This window comes from Tachypleus tridentatus, chromosome 7, assembly GCF_004210375.1.
Source record: "Tachypleus tridentatus isolate NWPU-2018 chromosome 7, ASM421037v1, whole genome shotgun sequence".
NCBI lineage: Eukaryota > Metazoa > Arthropoda > Merostomata > Xiphosura > Limulidae > Tachypleus > Tachypleus tridentatus.
The window spans coordinates 65,313,678-65,339,093 of record NC_134831.1 but is presented as its reverse complement, the minus strand read 5'-3'; the positions used below and the strand labels follow the sequence as shown (position 1 = coordinate 65,339,093).

At 33.9% G+C, this 25,416-nt stretch overlaps 2 protein-coding genes across 9 annotated transcripts in view; one reads left to right on the top strand and one right to left on the bottom strand.

The window, feature by feature from the left end:
• The window catches only part of LOC143255847 (toll-like receptor 4), a 49,519-nt gene extending 48,864 nt beyond the window's left edge, over positions 1–655 (bottom strand). For all 6 annotated transcript variants that reach the window (XR_013030894.1, XR_013030892.1, XR_013030893.1 and 3 more), the window contains exon 1: positions 498–655. The gene's annotated coding sequence lies outside the window, so the exon portion shown is untranslated. The remainder of the gene's footprint in view (positions 1–497) is intronic.
• The window catches only part of LOC143255849 (uncharacterized), a 37,978-nt gene extending 26,788 nt beyond the window's left edge, over positions 1–11,190 (top strand). For all 3 annotated transcript variants that reach the window (XM_076512173.1, XM_076512171.1, XM_076512172.1), the window contains one exon: positions 10,064–11,190. In XM_076512173.1, the coding sequence (XP_076368288.1) occupies positions 10,445–11,026 (582 nt within the window). In that variant the 5' untranslated portion in view covers positions 10,064–10,444 and the 3' untranslated portion in view covers positions 11,027–11,190. The remainder of the gene's footprint in view (positions 1–10,063) is intronic.
• Positions 11,191–25,416: the final 14,226 nt, after the last annotated feature.

The window sequence follows — 25,416 nt, the reverse complement described above, 5'->3', positions numbered from 1 at the left end:
AGTTTATTTACTCTCATAAAACTGAAAAATAACTTTGCTGGAAACCACTGCAACATATCCTAACAATGAAAATAGTAAAGTTAATAACTTACCAGTTACTGATCCTAACAATGTAAATAGTAAAGTTAATAACTTACCAGTTACTGATCCTAACAATGTAAATAGTAAAGTTAATAACTTACCAGTTACTGATCCTAACATTGTAAATAGTAAAGTTAATAACTTACCAGTTACTGATCCTAACAATGTAAATAGTAAAGTTAATAACTTACCAGTTACTGATCCTAACAATGTAAATAGTAAAGTTAATAACTTACCAGTTACTGATCCTAACATTGTAAATAGTAAAGTTAATAACTTACCAGTTACTGATCCTAACAATGTAAATAGTAAAGTTAATAACTTACCAGTTACTGATCCTAACAATGTAAATAGTAAAGTTAATAACTTACCAGTTACTGATCCTAACAATGTAAATAGTAAAGTTAATAACTTACCAGTTACTGATTGATTGGGATACTTTCACGCTTGTTTAAAAATACATTACACGTTTATACGTCGTACTCAAATGGTACATCAGCTTTTACCGTCCACGTGTACGTGCTGTCGCTTACATGACTTCTTCAGCTATCACACACAAAGTTCGTTCTGTTACGCATTGAGTCGCGTTTTAAATAAAGTAGTAATGCGTGGTTGCTATGACCACAGATAAAGAAGGAGGAGCCTAAACTTGAAACGACTGAAGCATGGGCCACTCATAAAACACTCAATAATACTTCTGCTACTCCAGTAGTAAGCGAAGCATGTTTTTGGTTGGTATTATTATAAGTGTGATCGTTATATGCTTTTATTCGGTGAAGCTTATTACATGTTCTACAAATCATTTAAACTCTTAAATGAGTAAAATTGTAGCTTTAGATTACTTACTAGGCCTACTATCAAAGGGATAAAGCAACACCAATTCTGTTTATCTCTTGTTCATAAATTCTTAGTGGCACAGCGGTATATCTGCTGACTTGTAACGATAGTAACCTGGTATCGATGCCCCTGGTGGGCTAAGCACATATAGCCCATTGTGTAGCTCTATGCTTAACATCAAACAAACAAAAATTCCTTTGCTATGATAATTATGATGGTTAAGAGGTTTAAAAAATATATAAATAATTCAGCTTCAGGGTGAACTTACACCTTACCTCTATCCTATGCACACCCATCTCATGCACATCTATTAACTACTTCACTTAGCTATACTCTCACCAGGTGGAAGAGTTACTGTTGTTGATGAACTTGCTTTGAGATGTATATTTTGATCAATGTCTCTTCTTTGTGAAGGAATCCTGCTTGCAAGACTTTTTCTGTGAGTCAATGTTTTATCGAAATATTTTCAATAAATATTCGTCTTGAAATAGAAGTAAGACATTATTAATAGTTTTCTTCTTCGTTAAGAACTTATTTCTCAAGTGAGTCTGATATAAGATGACGTAGCAAAAGTAATAACTTAGATGGTCTAACCTTGTGAGAACTTATTAGGAGTATAGTGGAGACTAAAGGGACACTCAGTAGAAAGCATACCTCTGCCGTGCAGCGTTAATAATGCTGGGCTTTCAAAAATTACGAAAATATGTCTTTATATTCGGAAATGGACAATTTTTAGCTGGACAACTAGCAATTATTTTCTTCATACGTCTACTAAGTTTCATCAAAATCCGATTATTTTTAATGAGTTACAGAGCAAAAATAGTGTAGAAATTCGGTGCATATGTTAACAAATAAGAATTTTTTTTTCGTGACCGTGCTCTGACCTTGACCCTCAAAAAACTACTCATTTCTAAGATAGGTCATAGTTCAATGTGTAAAGCAATTTTCGTCCGAATCCATTCATCGAATCACAAGCGATCAATTCAGCCTTACACCCATCACTATACTGGTACAGGTATGTTGATGATACAATTGTTGGATTCACATCTACAGAACACACACTTAGGTTTTTAAATCACGTTAGCTCGATACACTTCAGCATTAATATCACCAGTAAACAGGAAAAACTAACCAGATAAAATTCCTTAACCTCAAGATCACTAAAACTGATAGACAATTCAAAACAGAAATTCACAGAAAAATCACCCAAACTGAATTATACATTCTCCAGGACTCGGCACAAGAAACAAACCAAAAACTCAACATATTAAGAAACCAAATAAACATAACCACAAAACTATGTTCACCTGATAAAATTAACAATGAAATCAACAAAATAAAACAACACTTTATCAACACCAACAAATTTCCTCAAAAAAACGTGGAAAAAAATTATACACACACACCTAGACCAACAACAATAAATCCCAAGATACAACAGATTACACAATGTTATACTGCTGCATATCATATGTTCCAGACATCAACGAAAAATAAGCAATATTTGGGAAAAAAAAACTTATAATAAAACACAACATTCCAGTAAACACCAGATTTATTCAAAAACCTGGTATAAAACTAAAGTCCACACTATGTAAAAATTACACTGACAAACACAACACCAACAAAATTTATAAAATACAATTCAACAACTGCCATGAATTCTATATTAGAGAAACAAACAGAAAAATGGAAACTAGATTCAAAGAACACAAAAAAACACCTTCACACATAAACAACTACAAAATCAAAGAAGTCCTACTTATACAGCAACTACAACCAAAATTAAACCAATATAAAGTAACACCTTTATACCTATACTAATTAATAACGTAACATCCAACTGCAACGCCCCTTCAATCTCGTACCCGTTTATACTCACGTACCTAAGATATGAGTCCGGCAACGGTCACTCGCAAATTCTCTTCGTGAGAAGAGTATACCTAATTAATTACACTGATTGGTAATCCCAATAAATAGAAAAATAAGAAGAGTATATCCAATTAATTACACTGTTTGGTGACCCCAATAAATAGAAACATAAGAAGAGTATATTGAATTAGTTATACTGATTGGTTATCCCAATAAATTGAAACATGAGAAGAGTATATTTAATTAGTTATACTGATTGGTGATCCCAATTAACAGAAACATATGAGAATACTTAATTAGTTATACTGATTGGTAATCCCAATAAATTGAAACATGAGAAGAGTATATTTAATTAGTTATACTGATTGGTTATCCCAACAAATAGAAACATAAGAAGAGTATACTTATTTAGTTATACTGATTGGTAATCCCACTAAATATAAACGTGAGAAGAGTATACTTAATTAATTATACTGATTGGTAATCTCAATAAAAAGAAACATGAGTAGAGTATATTGAATTAGCTATATTGATTGGTTATCCCAATAAATAGAAACGTGAGAAGAGTATATCTAATTAATTACACTGATTGGTAATCCCAGTAAATAGAAACATGAAAAGAGTATACTTAATTAATTATACTGATTGGTAATCTCAATAAAAAGAAACATGAGTAGAGTATATTGAATTAGCTATATTGATTGGTTATCCCAATACATAAAAACGTGAGAAGAGTATACTTAATTAGTTATAATGATTGGTAATTCCAATTGGTAATGAATTGCGTGAACATCGCTTCTGCATTTATGGTTTCATATTCTGAATTCTTACTCATAAATGTCGTTATCTGCATCGTTTTTATCTTCGCCTCAGCCTTTTGTTGGTGAGATGTCGATTTTGTATGTCTGGAACAATCGTTTATCCCACAGAAAAATCGATGTGACAAACTGTACAAAACGCATGACTATCACTGACTTTTGATGCAATGACCGGATATTTTGCACTATACTCTTTCTTAAATTCTTGGTTCACAGTTTTAGTCCTTTTAGATTTGCCAGAAACAAGACAATCTGGTGAACGAGGCCTCTTTTTTTCCAACTTGTGAACGATCGCATTGGTGTTTCTATGCCGCTTAGAAAACGAGAAATACCCATCTACGCGAGCGCTGATTGACTAACAAGCACTGATGACGTAACCATAGATTCCTCCACGTACCCAGTATGGAGAAGCACCGCACTCAAACTATTGGTAGACGTCGGAGATACAAATATGTTTTATTATTTCAAGCACAAACACGATTATCGCAAGTAACCATTTGGACCATGTATTTTATTTATTATCAAAATTTATTTGTATCTCACTAGAAATTTTCTTTCATCCTTTTCAAGCCATGGGGGAACAATTTATTACTTTATTGTATAGGCCTATATAATATATAATAATTTGGGAATTGCAAAAAGTCGTAATATTTGTCTGTATGAGCGTATAGTCCTAATGTATGCACCAAAATCGTAATGGTTGGCATCTCTGCAAAACTTTGCTGTTTACTCACAATCTCTGTTTTCCAAGAATCAACTGTAACGCAACTCAATTTTTTCTTCAGTATTTGGAGACTGGAGAATATTCTGAAGTAATTTATTTGGTAAAGTATATAAAAGAAAACCCTCACAATTTTCTTCTTGCTGGGTAGCGTACTCGTAATCACTCAAGACGAAATAAAGTTTAAAGAGTGGAAGTTCAAAAATTCATTGAAGACTTAAATCTCATTTACATTTTGTGAAGACCTTTGAAGACTTGTCTGAACGAAAATCACGATGTCATAATGACAAGGGTATGGATTTCATTGTTTGTTTGTTTTTTAATTTCGCGCAAAGCTGTACGAGGGCTATCTCCGATAGCCGTCCCTAATTTAGTAATGTAAGGTTAGAAGGAAGGCAGCTAGTCATCCCCACCCACTGCTAACTGTTGGGCTATTTCTTTACCAACAAATAGTGGGATTGACTGTCATATTATAACTCCCCCACGGTTGAAAGGGCGAGCATGTTTGGTATGATAGGGATTCGAACGTTATGAACAATGCTCTTGAAACAGAGTCCAGGGAAATCTGACTAATAATTATTTGATTGCAAAAACTACAAGTAACTAATTTCAAAACTGATTTACCAAAGCCTTAAAGTTCATTCGGAATTATTTACAAAGGGACAGTAATTTACAGCTACTTAATCCCCTTCTCAAGAACAATGTACAGAAAATATCCCTAATAGTAGTATCGTTTCGTTTAGAAATTAATTAATGCTTCAGTGTTTAAACTTTGCAAAATATGAGCACAACATTCTGTTTCTAAAACTGCGAAACCTTGCTAGACCATTTTAAATTGCAACTGACCTTTTCAAAGTGAAATTTGACAATATAATAATGCTTTTTTACGATAAAGGAAGGTAAAATTTGACAACATACTGATGCTGATTAAAGATAAAGGATGGTGAAATTTGACAACATATTGATTAACGATAAAGGATGGTGAATTTTGACAACATACTGATGCTAATTAAAGATAAAGGATGGTGAAATTTGACAGCATACTGATCCTGATTAACGATAAAGGATGGTGAAATTTGACAACATACTGATCCTGATTAACGATAAAGGATGGAGAAATTTGACAACATATTGATACTGATTAACGATAAAGGATGGTGAAATTTGACAACATATTGATACTGATTAACGATAAAGGATAGTGAAATTTGACAACATGCTACGTATGTTTCACCATTCTTTATCGTTAATTAATTGATATGACCTAAGATTATATATATATATTTTATCATTCGCTATACCATACTTTACTTTACTAAACATAATACTTGTTTTGTTGTTTTATGTTCTTATAAACCTAGTTATTGCACTCTTTCACATAAGAGCTTTTCATCAAATGATAATCAATTGGATAAACAACTTTAGATTTATACGATACGAATTTCTATAGTTGATGTATGCTGAATTACAATATACTTACACTTTCCCACTTCATTCAACTTTTCATTAATAATTAATAGACATGAAGGAGTACAGAATAATTTGTGACCTATTTACTATCACATATCTATTTTAATATCGATGTTTCTTTAAGGTATATTTATATTTAGAATATACACAACTTATACTGTTAAATTCCCACCTATTCTCTAAAATTGTAAAAGATTCTCGAGTGTAAGAATCGACAATGTTTGTGCTGTACCTACACATCGTCTATATTATTGTGGAAGCTGAACTTTCTAGAAACTCTCTTTTCACGCCTATGAATATAACCAAGGCGACGCGCCAAGAAACAGTATATATTATTGGTTTGTTACAAATGGTATACTATAAACCTCGAAAACAATAACTGTGGTTAACGCTTATCAACTGGAAACTTAAGGTATATTTACCAGGAACTTTTATAGATTTTGAACATTTAAAACCATTTAATTTCAGTTGATTCACAACCAACATTAGTAATTTTACATGTCCTCCGCTGGTGCAGGATTTACAATGCTAAAGTCAGTGGTTCGATTCCGCTCGGTGGACACAGCAAATAGCCAGATATGACTCTGTTATAAGAAAAAACTACAAACCACCAGTATTTATATGAAAATATTATGTATAATTTCATTGGTGGAAAACTCGACGTAGAGTTAGTTAACTTCCCTTTATGTGAATTGTTCCTATGTTAGCTCTAAATTAATTCGCTGCTGTATGTTCCAATGGGTCATTTGTGCTCTGGCCATTGCAAGTATCGAAACCCGTTTTCTAGCCTTGTAAGTACACTAACATACCGCTTTGCTATTGGAAGGGGGCGTGCTTTTCAAAGGAAAACAACAAAGGAAACACTTACTTTTTAAAAAACAACTAATGTTGAAACTTATCAGAAATATAATCACTGATTTTTCAAATGCAAAAACTGCAAATCTTTTCTTTTCGAACGTCTTACGTTCAGCATGGCGTGTCATTAGTGAAATTCATGAAACATTCTCTAACTGCGTAATTACACTTTTACAATTCTGTAGTTGTCTTGAGCACAGCTCTTCGCACATTTCCTTATGCAAACAGTTATGGTTAAGTATCAGTAATTCACGCAACTTCAGACGTGAGGATTGCACCAACGAATGAATTTGTCCCTATACTAACTTCCATACATTTCTTATTATTTTAAAAGACGCTGGAGTTTGTTCTGTATACCAAGTTTCATACTTTTCTTATTTGCCGCTGTATAATGGATAATAAAATAGCTTTGCGTTTTTGTTTTTTCGTTTCTTCTCGAGTACAAACTTTTACCTCGTGCATTCGTCATCTCTTGACCGACTTGAGATTGAATTACACTTTTCGGCTCATCAAACACTTGTTAACAATTTGTCTCAAATTTTGCCTTTTGCGTTTCTTTTTTTGAAGAGTTTATTTAATATTTCTATGATTTTCCCAAATTGTTATAAAAATTATTTCTTGCTTTAGAATATCTTTATTTGAAATATTTTAAAAAGTAACAAAAAATAAATAAAAAGAAACACTACATAAATAATATTTGGGTGAGACATTAACAAAACCTGGTGAGACATCGTCCAGTGAGAAAGTGCCTCAGTAAACATCTCGACACAAACATTTTCATGTGCATAATAAGTTTATATGTATAATGTTAAAAAATGAAAAAAAAAACGATTCACCATATGATTTTTATTGAGGGTATATACAAGTTCTCTCAGTATAATGTACTTAAGATATCCAGTTACACAACCCATGAACTGCATAATGTTTTTTTTAAACAAGGTTATCAATACAGCTTACTTTTCGAAACAATCATTACTTCATAGTTCTTGCGGAAGTTTACTATTTTGACTTTTTTCACAGTTTCCTTCTTACGCTGTTATAGCAAGAGTGAAAATGTTTTAAAAAGAGCAAGTGCTCTGATTACAGGAGCCTCACCCATCAGCTGCTACTTATATCTTGTTTTTATCATGTGCGTAAGGGAATCTCCCAGATATACACGTGCTTCTTCTCTTAACAGGGAAATCCCTATATCAAAAAACTTTGTTATCTTTAAAGCATTATTAAATGTTCAAGGCTTCCCTACGTGTTTAGAAACTTTCCGCTCACAGTAAATAGGTCACGCCGCCAATCTAACATTTCAACATTCACCACAAGTAACAAAATTTGAACATTATAGTTATCAAAACAAAAGTGAAAACAACAGCACACACTCTAGTGTGGGTAAACGTACATGTGCAGATGTAAACTCAAGGCCCCTGACGGTTAAAGCTCTACAATCCTATCTCGTTCATACAAGTTTGTTTGTCAAGGCTACTCGGAGGATCTATCTGCTATCTTTAATTTTGAAGGAAGACAGCTAGTTAAAACCATCTATCTCCAGTTCTTGGGCTGGTCTTTAACACTATAATTCCCATACAACTGAAATGTTAAGCATGCTCAGTTACGTAATTCGAGTTCGTGACTCGCATAGTGGAGTCAAGAAATAAGAAATTGAAGCTTTTCAAAATGTCATTGTTTTACACGTTCAAGCTGCATTGTCTAAAACGTGCCTAATGTCATTGTCTTACACGTTTTTACTTGTCACTAATTAACATGTTTCTACTATTACCTTGTAACATGCCCAAACTGTCACATTCTAACATGCAGTTGTCGTTATCTAACATGCTCAAACTGTCACTGCATAACATTTTCAAAATGTCAGAGTCCAACAAGATAAAAATTCCAGTATCTAACATGTCCAAACCGATACGCTAACATCTTTAAACTTTCACTAATATGTCCAAATATGAGCCACCTGCGCCACAACCCGACACACTTGCCATTAATCACTCCAGACCACAAGAATTTGTATAATATATTGTAAATCAATATAATTAGTTAAACCATAGCATATAATTTTTATCATCCTACACATTATTGGCGTGCTTCAGTCCCATACAACCCGTATGGTTATGTATAACCTCGTGTAATAATAGAAGTGTTCGCTTGTACCGTATAAGATTTCTTCCTTTCTACTTTCCATTATCTTTGTTTTAACCATTGGTGCTTTAAAGATCACATGACCTTCTAATATATACTTTTCTTATTTTTGAATTTCATAATTCTTTTTGTTTTTCTACAAATTCCTGTAAATCCAACAAATAATTGTGCAATGCTGTAAGTTGCACATTTTCATTTTATTAACAATTCGCATCTACATAAAACCTGATTTCAAACAATGATTAAACCTGTATTAGATACAGGTATTTGGTATTACATAGTCTCTCTACCTAAAGTATTTCGAGTCTAATGTTCATTAAGAAGTAAAAAAAAAGTAAAAGTATTATTTCAGATTTAGAAAAATAAATTAATAAATATATATTATTCTGAGTTCGATGTTATGACTTTTTTTGTGGTTGTCAAACAAAAATTACTGAAACAAAGACACCTATCAAACTCTCTCATGATCATTTGTTTTGAAAATGTTACTTTACATTTATTTAGGGCCCGCCATTGCTAGACGGGTTAAGGCGTTCGACTCGTAATCTGAGAGTCGCGGGTTCGAATCCCCGTCGCACCAGACATACTCGCCCTTTCAGGCATGGAAGCGTTATTATGTGACTGTCAATCTCACTATTTGTTGGTAAAAGAGTAGCCCAAGAGTTGGCGGTGGGCGGTGATGACTAGCTGACTTCCCTCTAGTCTTACACTACTAAACTAGGGACGGCTAGCGCAGTTAGCCCTCATGTAGTTTTACGCAAAATTCAAAACAAACACATGTTTATTTTTATTCAAAATGGACACTTTTTTCAAGTCAAATAAAGTCAAATAATACATTCTGATTTAATTTACTTCCAACCTGAATATTCTTTTAAAAACAACTTGTTTATGCTGACGTGTATTTGCTGAATTGTTATCATTAACTTATACTCAAATAAATCAAATAACTTAATATACCGGTTTAACTGGTAAATCAGATATACTTATTAAAACATTACTTTTTCGTATTTGTATGGGCGGTTCATACTCCAGTGAAATTGGGTCTATACTATACATGGCAATTTTATATCACACGAGATGGAAGAAACAAATGAGAAAATTAAATAACAAACAACAAAATCGAATTAATTGTTTTCCCAGCTGTGGAAAGCAGGCTTTTATCCATGCGTCAAACTATTTTAACTCCAGAAGTACAAGTACAGGGTGTCCCAAACAAATGTATATCCATTTTGAATAATTATAACTCCTCAAACTTTCTTTTTTTTTACAGGTACAACTGATTTGAATTTATGGCGGAAACAAAACTAAGCCTTAAGAAAAGGAAATTCATCTTAAAGTGTTACTGAAGTGCAAAGACGGTTTAGAAGGGAGTTTCAAACAGGTCCACCAACGCGAATCACCATTACTCACATCAGAGATAAGTTTGAAACAAATGGAACTGTTCAAGACGTCCATAAAGGGCATTCTGAAAGACCGAGGTCGTCCACCAGACCCACACAAGAAGCAGAGCTGTTGGAAAGTTTCCACAGATCTCAAAGAATATCTGTTTTGCAAACAGCCCGTGAGACAAGAATCCCAAAATTGAGCGTCCATCGCATCCTAAAGCGAGTTCATTGGAAAAGTTTTATTCCGGCATTAGTCCACGCCTTCAATGAAGATGACCCTGACCGGACACTTGAATTTTGTGAGTGGTACTTGGCAAAATCTGCAGAGGTTGTACAGTTTCCAAACAAGATTTTCTGGAGCGATGAGGCCACATTTAAGTAACATGGCTCAGTTAATCGCCACAATTGCACCTATTTGGCACCTCAGAACCCGCATGTTACGGTTGAACACCACGAAAACTTACCAGGAATTACAGTGTGATGTGGATTATCAGCGTGTTTTCGAAAACACGGTCACTGGTCTTGTTTATATGAACTTGCTGCAAGAATCTGTCATGCCACACATTCGAGAGCAATTTGGAGACGACGACTTTTATTTCCAGCAAGATGGAGCACCTCCCCACTACCATCATAATGTGAGGGCCTATCTTAACGAAAATTTGCCGAACAGATGGATTGAGCGAAGAGGTAGGACTGAATTCCCCTCACGTTCACCAAACCCCACACCTCTGGACTTTTTTTTTTTATGGGGATACGTCAAAGATAAGGTTTATAGCAAAACACTTGCAACAGTCAATCAGTTGAGAATAGCAATTGAAAGAGAATGCACCAAATACCAAATGAAATGATTCGTTAAGTTTGCAATTCCATCTGTCCGTGTTATCAGCAGTGCCTGGATCAGAACGGTCATCAGTTCGAACATCTGCGATAACTCCAAAAATTCTACACTTGTATTCTTAAACTTGAAATATGAAACCTAGATATATCTTAATAAACATTGTATTTATAATCATTCAAAGTGTGTATAAATTTTTGGGACGCCCTGTATTTATGCACAAACTCGCTAATAGCCTATGAATCACACACAGAAAACTGGAGCAATATCTTCAGTTCTACAAATAAACATATCAGCTACTGCTGCGTCAACTGTGTATTTTATGTAGAGATTGAGTTGTTTCATAATTTTTATACTAAGTGATGTAACAAGCAAAGACCTATGATTACTTAATACGACACGATATGTGGATCCAACCTGTAATGATATGGCCAGGTGGATAAGGCACTCGGCTTGTAATCTGAGGGTCGCGGGTTTGCTTGAAACTATATTGCATAGGTGGAAAACGATAAAATTCATCGGATTTGAATTCCCGTCACACCAAAATGCTCGCCCTTTCAACTGTGGGGGCGTTAAATATGACGGTCAATCCCATTATTCGTTGGTAAAAGAGTAGCCCAAAAGTTGGCTGTAAGTGGTGATGGCTAGCTGCCTTCCCTCTAATCTTACATTGCTAAATTAGGGACGGCTAGCGCAGAGAGCCCTCATGTAGCTTTGCGCGAAATTCAAAACAAACAAAACCAACCTGTAATGAAGAGTACACAAACAAGACACTAGATGTCAGTATTGAACGTACTTAAACATATGGCTTAAGCTTAACGTAAAAAAATATTGCTTTGTTTTGCTCGTTTACTATTAAACAACAACAAAAAATAATTCATATATGAGGCACCAACTAATTGGTATTGAAAAGTAATTTAAGTTATTATATTTTTTGCATAATTAATTCCTATAAATGAAAATCTGGTTTGTACTTCTTGGTAAGTCCGTGACAGTTATTCGAGTCGATACTGTTCAATTTCGCTTCTCAGAAAGTTAAGTATGAAAATCACTTCAATTTAAAAAACATTTCGCAACATACGTGTAATTTTCTGATGTCATACTGTTTTATTTCAGGCTTTCATATCTTGCATTTTTTTACACGCCATTTTAAGTAAACGGAATGCAAATTAATTATTATTAAATAGACTATTAACATTTCTTTTCAATTCCTTTTTTTTCAGTATCAATTTTTGAACAACTTTTTTATTATAAAAACAAGAAATGAAATTATATCCATATACACTGATACAGATTTTCGTTATCAAACTGTCGATTTGGGTTAAATGTCTCCGGGTCGAAACGCTACCGTTTCCTGCTATGGGTGCGTGTTATAAAATGGACAACCAGTTCTGTAATTAGATTAAAATTAGTTGTTTTAACGATCTGGTTCATTACCCCTAGTTTACAGTTTAAAATATTGATGCCTCAGTCATAGAAGTTTGACTAGTGTTGAATCCAGACCTTTCCTCCAGGGTGGAGGTAGGGAGAATGTGAAACTGAGGTAATAGATTCAACAAAAAGAAAAATATTGTAATTTTATTATAATACTTGACTTTGAGTCCACAAGTTTACATTAATATTTTTTTCGTTAATGGATATGATATTTAGATGTAAGTTTTACGAACTGGCAAAAAAAATAAAGGACAAAATACCGAACATTTGTCCAGACGGTTCACAGTGTCTACTCTTAGAAAACAAACGCGTCTTTTTTTTTTCTGTTTACATAAGTCGATAACCCTTGACAACGTAGTGTATAGGATTAAATTAGGTCTCTGGATGCTAATTTTTGTGAAGCTTCGAAGCGTGTCTTGACCCATTTGGTTTCTCAGCTTATTTAATATACGGTTCATGTTGCTGAAAGAACACTCAACCTCAGAAGTCGAAACTGATACCATCATCAGACATCTAGTTAATAGTTTAAGATTGTAGTAATCGATGTTTGGTTTCTACACGTAATGTGCAACATTTGTATCTTGATATTCTCATAACGTGCTAGAAAGAGCTCTAGTCAGTCCGCACGATATCAGCATCCAGTCCATTAAAGAAGCTACATCTTCTCGTCACAAAACTACTTAAAATATTCCAGGAAAGTAATCTTTTAGGTAGGAGAAAATCCCCCCATGCACACCCCTGAATTCGAAACAGTCTCTAATGTAGCCTCTTAATTGATTATGTGCACAAACAATTTATATAAAATTCTCAAATATTCATTTTACTGCTGCCATCTGTAGACGCTAATTATAACTATTTTAGCAGAGCTGAAAATTCTATTCTAAAGACGCTTCATATATGTATTAAATTAAAGTACTGAAACTTGTTTTCGTGTTGCTTACAGATAATTCAGTGATGTATCTGCGGACTTATATCGTTAAATTTCGGATTCTTAATAACTTGTAATGAGCAAGACACACTTGTGATACGTTTCCAGTTTCCTTTACCAACATGGACAAATTAAAAATAATGTAGTTTAAAGCAATAACAATGTGTTAATATTTTTCCTCTAAAATATCATAAGTGGAACACTTTTGTAACAGAAATTTTCACCCATCTGGAACAGTCCAGTAAATGCCAGTTAATAAAGCATTTACTATAATTCAGAATACTTAAATCATAATAGTTTTAGAATAATTGTGAAAGTTGATAGACAAGTTTGGCATCACAAATCTTTCTATTTTTATTACCAATAGATAGCGGTAGATTATATATTATATATCTGCAATAAATTTGTTAAATTGTTATACCAAGTTAATTTATTTTACAACAACTGAGTAGTTAAATATTTCATAAATATATTTTGATTCAGAAAAAGAGGATAAATCTTATTCACTTAAATTATTATAATTTTTTTCTTCATGATAAATAGCATAAAAATAACTAATTACTCTAAAACTAATTTATATTGTCTGTTTTAAAATCTGAAATTACAACATTAAAAAGGTACAAGCCTATAGTTTTGTTACATCGAACTCAGTACAAATAACTGTATCATTTTTCTATTATAAATATTGTGTAAAAATAGCATAATAAAACACAAAGTATAAAAATGCATTAACTTTAGGTCCCTATTTAATACAACTTAATACTGAAATTCTTTAACAACTTCCTATCTTAACTTATTTTTGTTTGGAACGAATTGAAATTCTGAACTAACTTATGAAACGTCCTGTCTAGCTTTAGTACATGTAAATTAATCTCTGGTACGGTTTACAACTGTTTTTTTTTTTTGCGATTTTACAGCCAAAGAAAGAAAGTCCTGTATAAGATGTTTGCATATTATTGTTGCTATTATCACGTTCAAAAAATTATAATATATTTTTGGAAACTTTAGTTTGAATTTCTGTTCTTGTTTACCGGATTGAAAAGGTCACTTAGGTTTGATCATCGCTGTAAAGTGAAACGAATTCATAAAATAATGTGTGTTTTTCCCACCAGAGGTAACGAAATATGATATTTAGGATCATAAGACCGCTTAACCACTGACGGATAATTATACAGAATTTTATTCATACAACTTTACGCATGAGTACTTATATATTTAGATTTGGTATAATAGAGAACAGGCTAATTTCAGCACTTAGAATTTAAACTTTTAACAATCTGCCTTTGCAATTTTAATTAAAGTTTTTATTCTTGTTTCTTTCAAAATATATTATATTTAATATTTTTTTATTTGTTTTAAAAATTCAGTTGTTTTCAAATTTATCAAACAGATATGACAACATTTTCAATTTTATCTAATTTTATTTTCTAATGGAGCATTATTTACTATAAAAAGTAACCAAGAGATGGCGAGCTATATTTAGTTTTAGTTACTCTCAATAGCTTAGAACTAAAAATTGATACAGTGAATAATGTAATTAATTTAATGTACACAGTTTAGCTAGGAGTAAGCGTATAATTAAAAAAAAAAATACAATGATTAGAATGCATTGGTTTGACAATTTGGAACTCTCGTTATTATTCGTTCTATCTACCCAACTGAACACTGAAATTTTATTTACGAAGTATAGTTATAATTACCCAGGTGGCGCCATTTGATGAAGCTAAATGTGTTGAAAGAATAGTTTAATTTTCAACCTACGCTAGTACCTTTGAAAGTATAACCTAATTTTCCATCTTTCGAAACTTTGTATGATATATTTATATTTAATCGCTTGTATTTGTAATAAGACGTCATACATACTTTTGTTTCAACATTTCCAAAAGAAATTTTTTTCACAGTGCCCTAATTTTCGTGAGCTTTTTCTTTCTTTGCCTGATATTTTGATTGGAATTACTGATTATTTTTATTTATAAAATTTACAAGAGTAAAAGATTGGCCTTTAAATTACTACATTTGTAAAATAACTTTCTGAGGATGAACATAATACAAAATAACTACAAGTTAAATAAATAATCTAATGTTGAAGTTGTTCTTATTAAATAATACATTAAATAATTAAATACAGGTCGTAATCTGTATTATTATATTAAGTGCTTATTGCGCGTGTAAAACTTGAAAACGAAAAAAATTGGCAGATTATTACTTCCGTTTTTTTAAACCTTATCTATTTGAGAAAATCACTCAATTGTTTTTCAGCACATAGCAGTTATTTTTTATGTTGTGAAAATGAACGAATGACAGTAAAAAGGAATCTTTCATCCAATTTCAGACTTTGTGTTAATTGTGTTACGTAATGTTCGTCGCTAAATGTTGCCCTTAAGGATGTTGTTTGTTTGGTTTCGAATTTTGCTCAAAGCTACACAAGGGCTATCTGCGATAGCCGTCCCTAATTTAGTCGTGGGAAGGCAGCTAGTCATCACCACCCACAGCCAACTCTTGGGATACTCTTTTACCAACAAATAGGACTGATCGTCACATTATAATGTCCCCATGACTAAAAGGACTTATCATTTTGTTGTTGTTAATGTTTTGAAGTACAAATGAAAAACTGAGATTTATGTGTGTATTTTTCTTATAGCAAAGCCACATCGCGCTACCTGCTGAGCCCGCCGAGAGGAATCAAACCTCTGAGTTTAGCATTGTAAATCCGTAGACTTACCGTTGTGCTAGCGGTGTGCACTGAGATTTGTTAGAAACATAAATGATCGCCGAGTTTCTCATTAAACGTTTCGCTCGGTAATAAAAGATTATTTAGACTTTTTGACGTACAAATACATAATACAAATACATAATCCAAGTTTCTTTCAGTACTTAAGATTCATTCGGTTTTTGTTTTGTTTTTTTCAAACCAAAATGAATTATTTATTTTTCTTTCATACCTAAGAAGTCCTTCTAAGTTTCACGAAAGTAAACGTTATTCAGCCAAATTTGATTCAAGAAAAAAATTCACCGAAATTTTTTAATTCCAAAAGTATCATTTAGTTTTCGTTGATGTTCATGAATTCCCACGCTAGTACAGGGGTATGGCTATGGATTTACAACGCTCAAATCAGGGGTTCGATTCCCCTCGGTGGGCTCACTAGATAGCTCAATGTGGCTTTGCTATAAGAAAACACACACATTGATGTTCATGCGGTTATTTTACATTTCACTGATGTATCAGTTGTTAATCCAAATTTGATTGAAGAACAATAGCTCATGGTCCACGTTATTATGAGATGTGTGTCCACCTCTCCTTGACAGAAGTGAAATTTCCACTTTCTTTGATGTTAAAAATAATTAACATTAGATTAGTGCATGCACAGTTTACTCGGGTTTTCATCGAGATATAGAATGTTGTTAATTATTTTTGTCTGTGAGAGAAAAATCTTCCTCAGTTTTTAGTGATGTAAAACTAGGTCGTCCGTTTTGTATGTCGTTCAGCGTTGTTTTTTTAATTAGAAAAGGAATATCATAAAATGTTCTTATGTTGCGTGTTTGAGTTATTCGATGCTCTATTACAAACATAAGAAATTACAACACTTTCTTATACATGCATGAGTTTGTTTGTTTTTTTTTAATTTCGCGTAAAGTTACACGAGATGTATCTGCGCTAGCCGTCCTTAATTTAGCAGTGTAAGACTAGAGGGAAGGCAGCTAGCCATCACCACTCACAACGTTAACTCTTGGTCTACTTTTCTACCAACGAATAGTGGGATTGACCGTTAAATTATAACGCCCCCACGGCTGAAAGGACAAGTATGTTTGGTGTGACGGGGATTCGAACCCGCGACCATCAGATTACGAGTCGAACTCCTTAACCCACCTGGCCGTGCCGGGCCTACATACATGAGTAATTTAATAATTATTCGTTCCGTTTGATTTTCTTGTAACTGAGGGAGGCTAAAGCTATTGGCACAAACACATTTTTGTTCGCATGTGAACAGATAAATAAAAGTTACCCAAATATTGTTTAAAATAATTGAGTAGTGTCTTCTGTGAGCTAATATGATGACATATTTACTATTCTTCTTGTCTTCTGTCTGGATTAGAGACGTCTTGTTCTAAATATGTTTTCTTAAGTTATACGTGTACATAATTCGTTTTCGTTTTACTTCTTTGGGTTATGTATTTATTTATTTCCTGAAACGCGACGATTTTGAAGAAAACTTAGGCGAAACAAACACGTGCTCGACCAGCGCTTAGCTGCTGTTGCTAGTCAAATGTCTGTGATGTGGCTTTTCTCGAAATGTACGCACGCGAATGTGGTAAACGATGCAAATGGCCATGTATTTACCACGACACATCACTCTACTGGAACACGTGCCCCCGTGAATGATACGGCTACGGTAACAAAAAAGACAAAAGTTGCTGTTGCGGAAGTAAAAGAGAGAAGGGACTATAACCAAAGTTAGTGTAGCGGATAACAGTACACACGTGGTGGATTTCCCAGCTGGCCATTTCTTCCTCCCGTTGTCGAATCCATAGATGTCACTTCCGTTTTGACGATTTCAAAAGTGTGACTAAAAGTGATAATTTTAAAGTAATGTCTGTTGTGTTTGGGGCTAAAAATTCAGGAAAAAATATCTCACTTTCTTTCGTCAAACGAAGTGTTATTATTATAACACTCGGAACCTCAGTTTTAAGTTTAATTATTTGTAAAATAACCACGTTTTAAACTGGGCATTCTGTATCTTTTAAGTACTTGTGGAAAGTTAATGAATCTGGTGTATGCTGCATTCTACATTCATATAGTAACAAGCACGAGTAATTAAACACAGTATTTCCATTTATAACGATGATTATGGTGTATTAGAATATAAACATCGCTATTTAAAAACTAAAATTTGTTTAGAACCACGTGACGAAAAATAGCAAGAATCTTGAAAAATAATCCAATAATTAATGTCTAAAAACAGATAATTACGACAAAAAATAACCATTTTAGTTTAGAAAAGATAACTCTCAACTCGGGTTATTTACAATAAAATAATGTATACTTTCTATTCTTTTTGCGACAATTAACCGAGCGTTAAAACATGCGAGCTCTGAATGTAATTATTTTTAATTGTTTGGACCTAATATGCTATTTTGACGTGTAAAGTTGTGATATGTGATATTGATTAATACTTTAATATCAACAATAGAAATAACGGCATACCATCACCATAATGAAACATAAGTTTTTATTAATAATTTCTGATCAAAAATGAGCCGCATGAGAGCTTGATGAATGGCACTAGGGGGCGACCTTATTGCAACAAACCATCTGCTTGGTTAGCGTGACATTTTTTATTTTTAGTTTTTTTCTGCCAGAACGTTGACTCCTTAACTGCTGTAATTGCTGGGTTTACCTTGACTAGGTTAATGAAGACGTTCTCTTACAAAGAAAGGTGGTTATTACACTGCGCACGTTGAAGTTTCAGCGCATGTGTTCCAGTTGACATTAACATTGCCTCCGCCCTATTTTTACACGTGCTGCTAATCTTTCACAAGTTTTTACCAAATGAGTTTTATCTTGTTTACATCGGTGATGCACGTGTTTCTGCTAATTATCTTATTCATTTTTTCACTTTATGGTAAAGTCCATCTGTTTCCTCGAGCACTATGTATTAAATCGATTTCACGCTCTTCAAGACAGAGAAGTGTATTCCAGGTGTTTTATTAGCTATTAAACAGCAGGGGTGGTCGAGACCAAGCGAAAGGTAGGGATTTTAAATTGAAGAGGAGGAGTTCATTTGGGTGTTATCACTTCTATCTTGGTTGTTAGTAGTAATATGAGAAATATTATCGTTGAAACTTTCGAATACGCTTTCAAACAAACAACTAGATGTGTATAAAATATCTTTAGCCTAACACTAGGTTAAGTAAAAAATATATGTAAACACAGATTAATACAAGAACAGTTTGTTTTAAATTATTATAATAATATTTTCGTTGGTTTTTCTTTTATTTATGGGAAAGCTATTAAGGTTATCTACTGCCATCTCTAATTTTAAACTACTGAAGATAGCGAAGACAGCCAATCAGTAGCTACCTACAAAGCATGTTCAGAGTGTACTGTTACTCTTGTGATGCGCCGATAGGTTAAGGTTGGCTAAATTCAGAACATTGCTATAGGGATAACCTGCACCTGTTTTAATAATGAAAAATAAACATCGAACTATTTATAAACATAATGTTTTTTGTTTTGGAATTTCGCACAAAGCTGCTCGAGGGCTATTTGTGCTAGCCGTCCCTAATTTTGCAGTGTAAGACTAGAGGGAAGGCAGCTAGTCATCACCACCCACCGCCAACTCTTGGTCTACTCATTTACCAACGAATAGTGGGATTGACCGTAACATTATAGCGCCCCCACGGTTGGGAGGGCGAGCATGTTTGACGCAACGCGGGCGCGAACCCGCGACCCTCGGATTACGAGTCGCACGCCTTACGCGCTAGGCCCATATATAAACATAATAATAACAACAAAGGTTATTCGATATTTAATTGTTACAGAAATAAGAATGTTTCCCACAATATTAATTATGAATTACTTAACTTCTGTAGGTCTAGCTAGTAATGAAACATCTTTAAAACATCGTGAACCTGACGATGACCCAAGAAGGTCGAAACGTTGTTCGCTCTTCTATGTAAAATATTTTCTCAACCCAAACGAGCCGTTTTTGCATATATGGTTCAGTATTGTTTTTTTTATTCATTATGCTGTGTAAATTTTTAAAAAAGTATGATGCTTCATAATACATAATCACCGTGTAACAGTAATGTTTCATAAAACATAATCACCGTGTAACAGTAATGCTTCATAAAACATAATCACCGTGTAATGGTGATGTTAATTATCAAGTTCATTTCGATACCCGCTGGTATAGCTGTAAGTCAACGGATTCACAACGCTAAAATCAGGGGTTCGATTCCCCTCGGTGGGCTCAGTAGATAGCCCAATGTGGCTTTGCTATTTAAAAAACACCAAAACACCCCAAAGTTTACTTCGAAATCGTAAAGAAAGTGTGTAATAATTAAAAAATGCTTTACAAGATTTAAAATCTCTAGGTGATAATTAAGATAATCTTCCAGGGGTCAATCTTATATTAAATAACACAAAAATACCGGGTTAAAGGATAAATGTTTAAAATTTAAGTTCAAGATAATTTTAAATGTTGAAGATTTTTGATAAAAAAGAGAAAAATATCAGACAGAAACGTCTAAGTCTGATTGTAAATAACCCCTAGCGTCAGCTTCACGAATGAAACAGTTTAGGTTACATAAATAATAAAAAAATAAAATTTCCAATGTCCTTTGTCGTTTACGTAACTTATATTCGTATATGTTGTTTTTAACTCAAAGGCAAGTAGACCTTAATTACATTCAAGGGATGTATAATATATGTTACAATATAGATCATTATGTTGTTGAAAACACATGTGCACAGACGGGACGTGTGAGGTACTTTTTTTACTGACGGCTTTCACGCTGAATTAGCAGTCGACTCATAATCAATACACATTCACACGCCCAGAGTACCATTACTTATCGAGCGTGAGTATTGGATATTAGAGTGATCAGTCCACCGATAATTACCCATTGTTATGTCATAATGTTAACCACTTGAGTTTTGGTAACATATACATTTTTACCTTCTTTCGTTCAACCCTTTTAAAACTCAGTTACAGTTAGAACTATATTGTAATTCATTATTTATGGTTTCTCATTGTAAATAAAACAGTTGAGTGAATAACATATATAAACATACTTCCCTAACTGAAGTAGAGCATCCTATTCTTAGACAAAAAAAAATTGCTTCATGTTCTTGTTTTCCTGCCTTTATAAAGTAAATTTAACGTCGATAAAACGTGATTAAACATATCACAATGTTTATTAATATTTAACAAGCCCGGCATGGCTAGGTGGTTAGGGCGCTCGACTCGTTATCTGAGAATATCGGAAGTGTTTGTTTGTTTGTTTTTGAAATTCTCTCAAAGCTACTCGAGGGCTATCTGCGCTAACCGTCCCTAATTTAGCAGTGTAAGACTAGAGGGAAGGCAGCTAGTCATCATTACCCATCGCCAACTCTTGGACTGCTCTTTTACCAACGAATAGTGGGATTGACCGTCACATTATAACGCCCCCAGGCTGAAAAGGCGAGCATGTTTGGTGCGACAGGGATTCGAACCCGCGACCCTCAAATTACGAGTCGCAATTGCATTACAATACAATGGTCAATCCAACTATTATTTTATAAAAGTGTAGACCAAGAGTTGACGATGGGTAGTGATGACTAGCTGTCATCCCTATAGTCTTATCTTGCTGAATTAGGCAAAGACTAGTGAGATTGACCATTACATATAACGCCCCAACGGCTGAAATAGCGAGTATGTTTTGTATAACGAGGATTCAAACCCACGACCCCCAGATTACGAGTCAACCGCATTACCCAACTGGCCATGCTTGGAATTTGTACGTGATAGCCTACAAAAATTGGTGTTATGAGTATCAGACGTATGAACCAGAAAAATTGCAAGTTGTGTTTGGTGAGAAACCAATTAATTAATTAAGTCTACAGTACATTAACAATGGTTCGAAATGTTGTATCAGTAAAACGAGAATTTCTCTTCAGTAAAAGTAGAGAATATAAGTAGCTTTGTTATAAATCTTTTACAGATTATCCACTTCACTTGTACACTTCTACATTATTATAATTTTTTCATTTTGGATAAACGAAACATAAACTAAACAGCATATAGCAATAATTCTCAGTAATCGTGTTGTTTTTTTATTTTCATTTAACATTACACTGATGTTCAACTTAGAGCAAGTTTGTTATAGGTAGCGGTGGTTAGGGCATTCAAATCACAATTCATGGATTGCGGTTCGAATGGCATCACTCAATATGCTTCCCCTTTAAGCTGTGGGGCGTTATAATGTGAAGATCAATACTGCTACTCGTTGATAAAAGAGCAGCCCAAGAGTTGGTGGTGTGAGATGTTGACCAACTACCTTCCATTAAGTCTATTACCTCACCCCCCCTACATACATACACACATACACACACTGGCTGAAAACCTGGTTTTGATATCTGTGTGCTTTTCAACAACAGTTTCAGATTAGGGACGGCTGGCGGAGATAACTTTCGAATACCCCTGAGCGACATTCAACAAATAACCATGTATTTTACGCACTTTTTTCAGTTTTTGTTCCTATAACATTGTATTCCTCTTTGATACATCAATATCTTCTCATGCTCATTAGTTTTTACATCTTTTTTACCCCTAACCTTAGCGGGTGGTTGGGGTGTTCTCTCTGTTGTAGACTGTCAGGTTGGGTTAGAAAACTCCTTTATGGAGAAAGAATTGTTTACCCTTTACACGTGCCAAACAATTATGTATCCTGTAGTTGTTTTGAGTGTGTTGAAAGGCGTGATTTGCACTCCCTGTGTTGAAAGGCGTGACTCGCACTCCCTGGTTTATTCTCCCTCACGCTTTCCTTTTCCCTTGTCGTTAGGACGTAAACAATTTTTTTTCATCCAAAGAAAACGCAGCGGTTTTCTCCCAAACAACACCTACACTACTAGGTTTGTGAACTTGGACAAATACACACAATATACCCGAAAACGTCGACAAATAGCAACAATAAATCTATTTGGAGGATAGGATAAAAACTGGGTGTGTTAGGTTTTGTAAATTTGTCATATTGACACCGAAGAACGTTGAATACATATCATAAGATTCATGAACACATTTAGCTAAACGTTAAAATGGAGAAGACTTGAACAATTAATTGTTTACTTGGTGTTTTTTTTTTTACTTCATCACAGGCCCGGCATGGCCAGGTGGGTTAAGGCGTTCGACTCGTAATCTGAGGGTGGCGGTTTCGAATTCCCGTCGCACCAAACATGCTCGCCTTTTCAGCCGTGTGGGCGTTATAATGTTTCAGTTAATACCACTATTCGTTGGTAAAATAGTAGCCCACGAGTTGGCGGTGGGTGGTGATGAGGAGCTGCTTTCCCTCTAGTCTTACACTGCTAAATTAGGGACGGCTAGCGCAGATAGCTCTCGTGTAGCTTTGCGCGAAATTCAAAACAAACAAACAAACAAATTTCATCAGCACGAACCGCTAAAAATAAAAGACGTTGGAGTGAAAACATTTAAATTTCGTCGGCCCTAAGAGTAAATTTTGTAATAGAATATATAACCTAATGCCAACGCGTTTACAACAACAATACAAGACTAACACGTTGAAAATCCTTATCATTTCACATTACAGAAATGAGGAACAAAACCAACGCAACTGAATAAAGTTGTGAAACTTTATTGTTTCTAGTCAATTCTGTTATTATGAAGTTTCACCAGTACCGACTTGTTTTCAAGTATCAGTTATATAACGCTTATATGTCTCAATATTGCAAATATTCGGACAAATAAACGTTCTTACCTGAAACGTTTTAGAATGAACGGCAACTGCCTGTTGTGGAGACACAATTGTAGAGGACGACGTCCATTTTACAAAGTTTCACCATGAATACTCTGACTAAACAATCTATCAAAGAGTGGTGTTACCTATTCAGACTACTCAGATTCTTCGAGTTTTTTTAGCATTTCGGAGATTAGTAACATGTCATTAACGATTGTATTAACAGTAAAATGTTGAATAATATAAATCATGTATTGCTTATGTTTATACAGAAATGTTCACAGTATTCTCGTAAACAAGCCGTTTTTACTGGACGAATAATGTTAACGACAGATGGAAGATCTGACTAACCATCTGGAAATTCATATATAGTTAACCTAACTACTGTTGTATTTATAAATCTAAGAACGCATGAGTGAAAGAAAACAACGAATATTGGACAGTGTCTCAATCGTACTATATCTGTCATATCTAGTGCCGAAAACCTTTCGCACAATACCAGAGCTCGCCATGCTGACTGGGATATGACTGATATAGCAATGATCTAAGCGCTATTTGTATCACGAATTACACGAAAAAAAAAAACGTTATAGGATATCGTTTAACTAGCCGTCCTCAATTTTTTTTATTTAGAGACGAGCGAGTTTATCTGCTTTTGAGCACAAAACTACCCAACGGGCTCACTGTACCGTGTCCATCACGGGTTCGAAACCCGGTTTTAGCGTTATAAGACTTCAGACTTAACACTGAGCTAATGGGAGACAAATGAGCAGGAGTGTAGGAAAAATGATGCTAGGCAACAGTTTATTGTGTATATAATCACAAACAAGAAATGAAATACACTGTTTTCATCTGAACTGATGAAAGATGGATGATAAAAATATGGATTATTTATAAAGAAAAAAGCTCTAACGAAGTTTTATCTCATTATATGTAAATCGTGAAAGTGTTATTTATTTAACTCTAAACAATTGTTATTTCTTCAACGAATCAGTGAATTTAATAAAAAAAAATACATATGAAGCTTGCAAAGATGTGAAAGATTGGATTACATACTCTATCAAAAGAGCATTAAAAGTTTTCTGAATTAAAAGCAGGATAAAACTTTCTTTTACGGAGCCTAAACACATATTGCATGTGTGTTTAAGTCAACTAAACATATTTTGTTGTTTGAAATTTAAGATTGAGTAATAATATGGTATTAGTTTCGATAATGGGTAAAGTATACGTTTTGGATGTACTTGTGAAAAGCCTAATGCAGTGGTTTCACCAGAAACGATCTATTTTACGTAATATAAAAACGTGTCATCTCGCACAAACTCGAGAAACTTTTAAATCGATGGTTCATGATTTAATAATTTGTTTTGGAAGATCGAAAGTGTGGGTATGATGGGAAAACTTTGATGATTTGTGTCGTGGTTTAGGAAAAACGTGCCACAGCCTCACTTTTTAAGGCTTAGGTTGGATAAGTGTCATATCAAAAAGTGGAATAGGGAGTGGAAAATGGAAGTTTTAATTTTGCGAAGGAGGATCACCTTTTTTGCATGCTTAATGGAACAAGCTTAGTGGATTTAATATTTTACACGCGT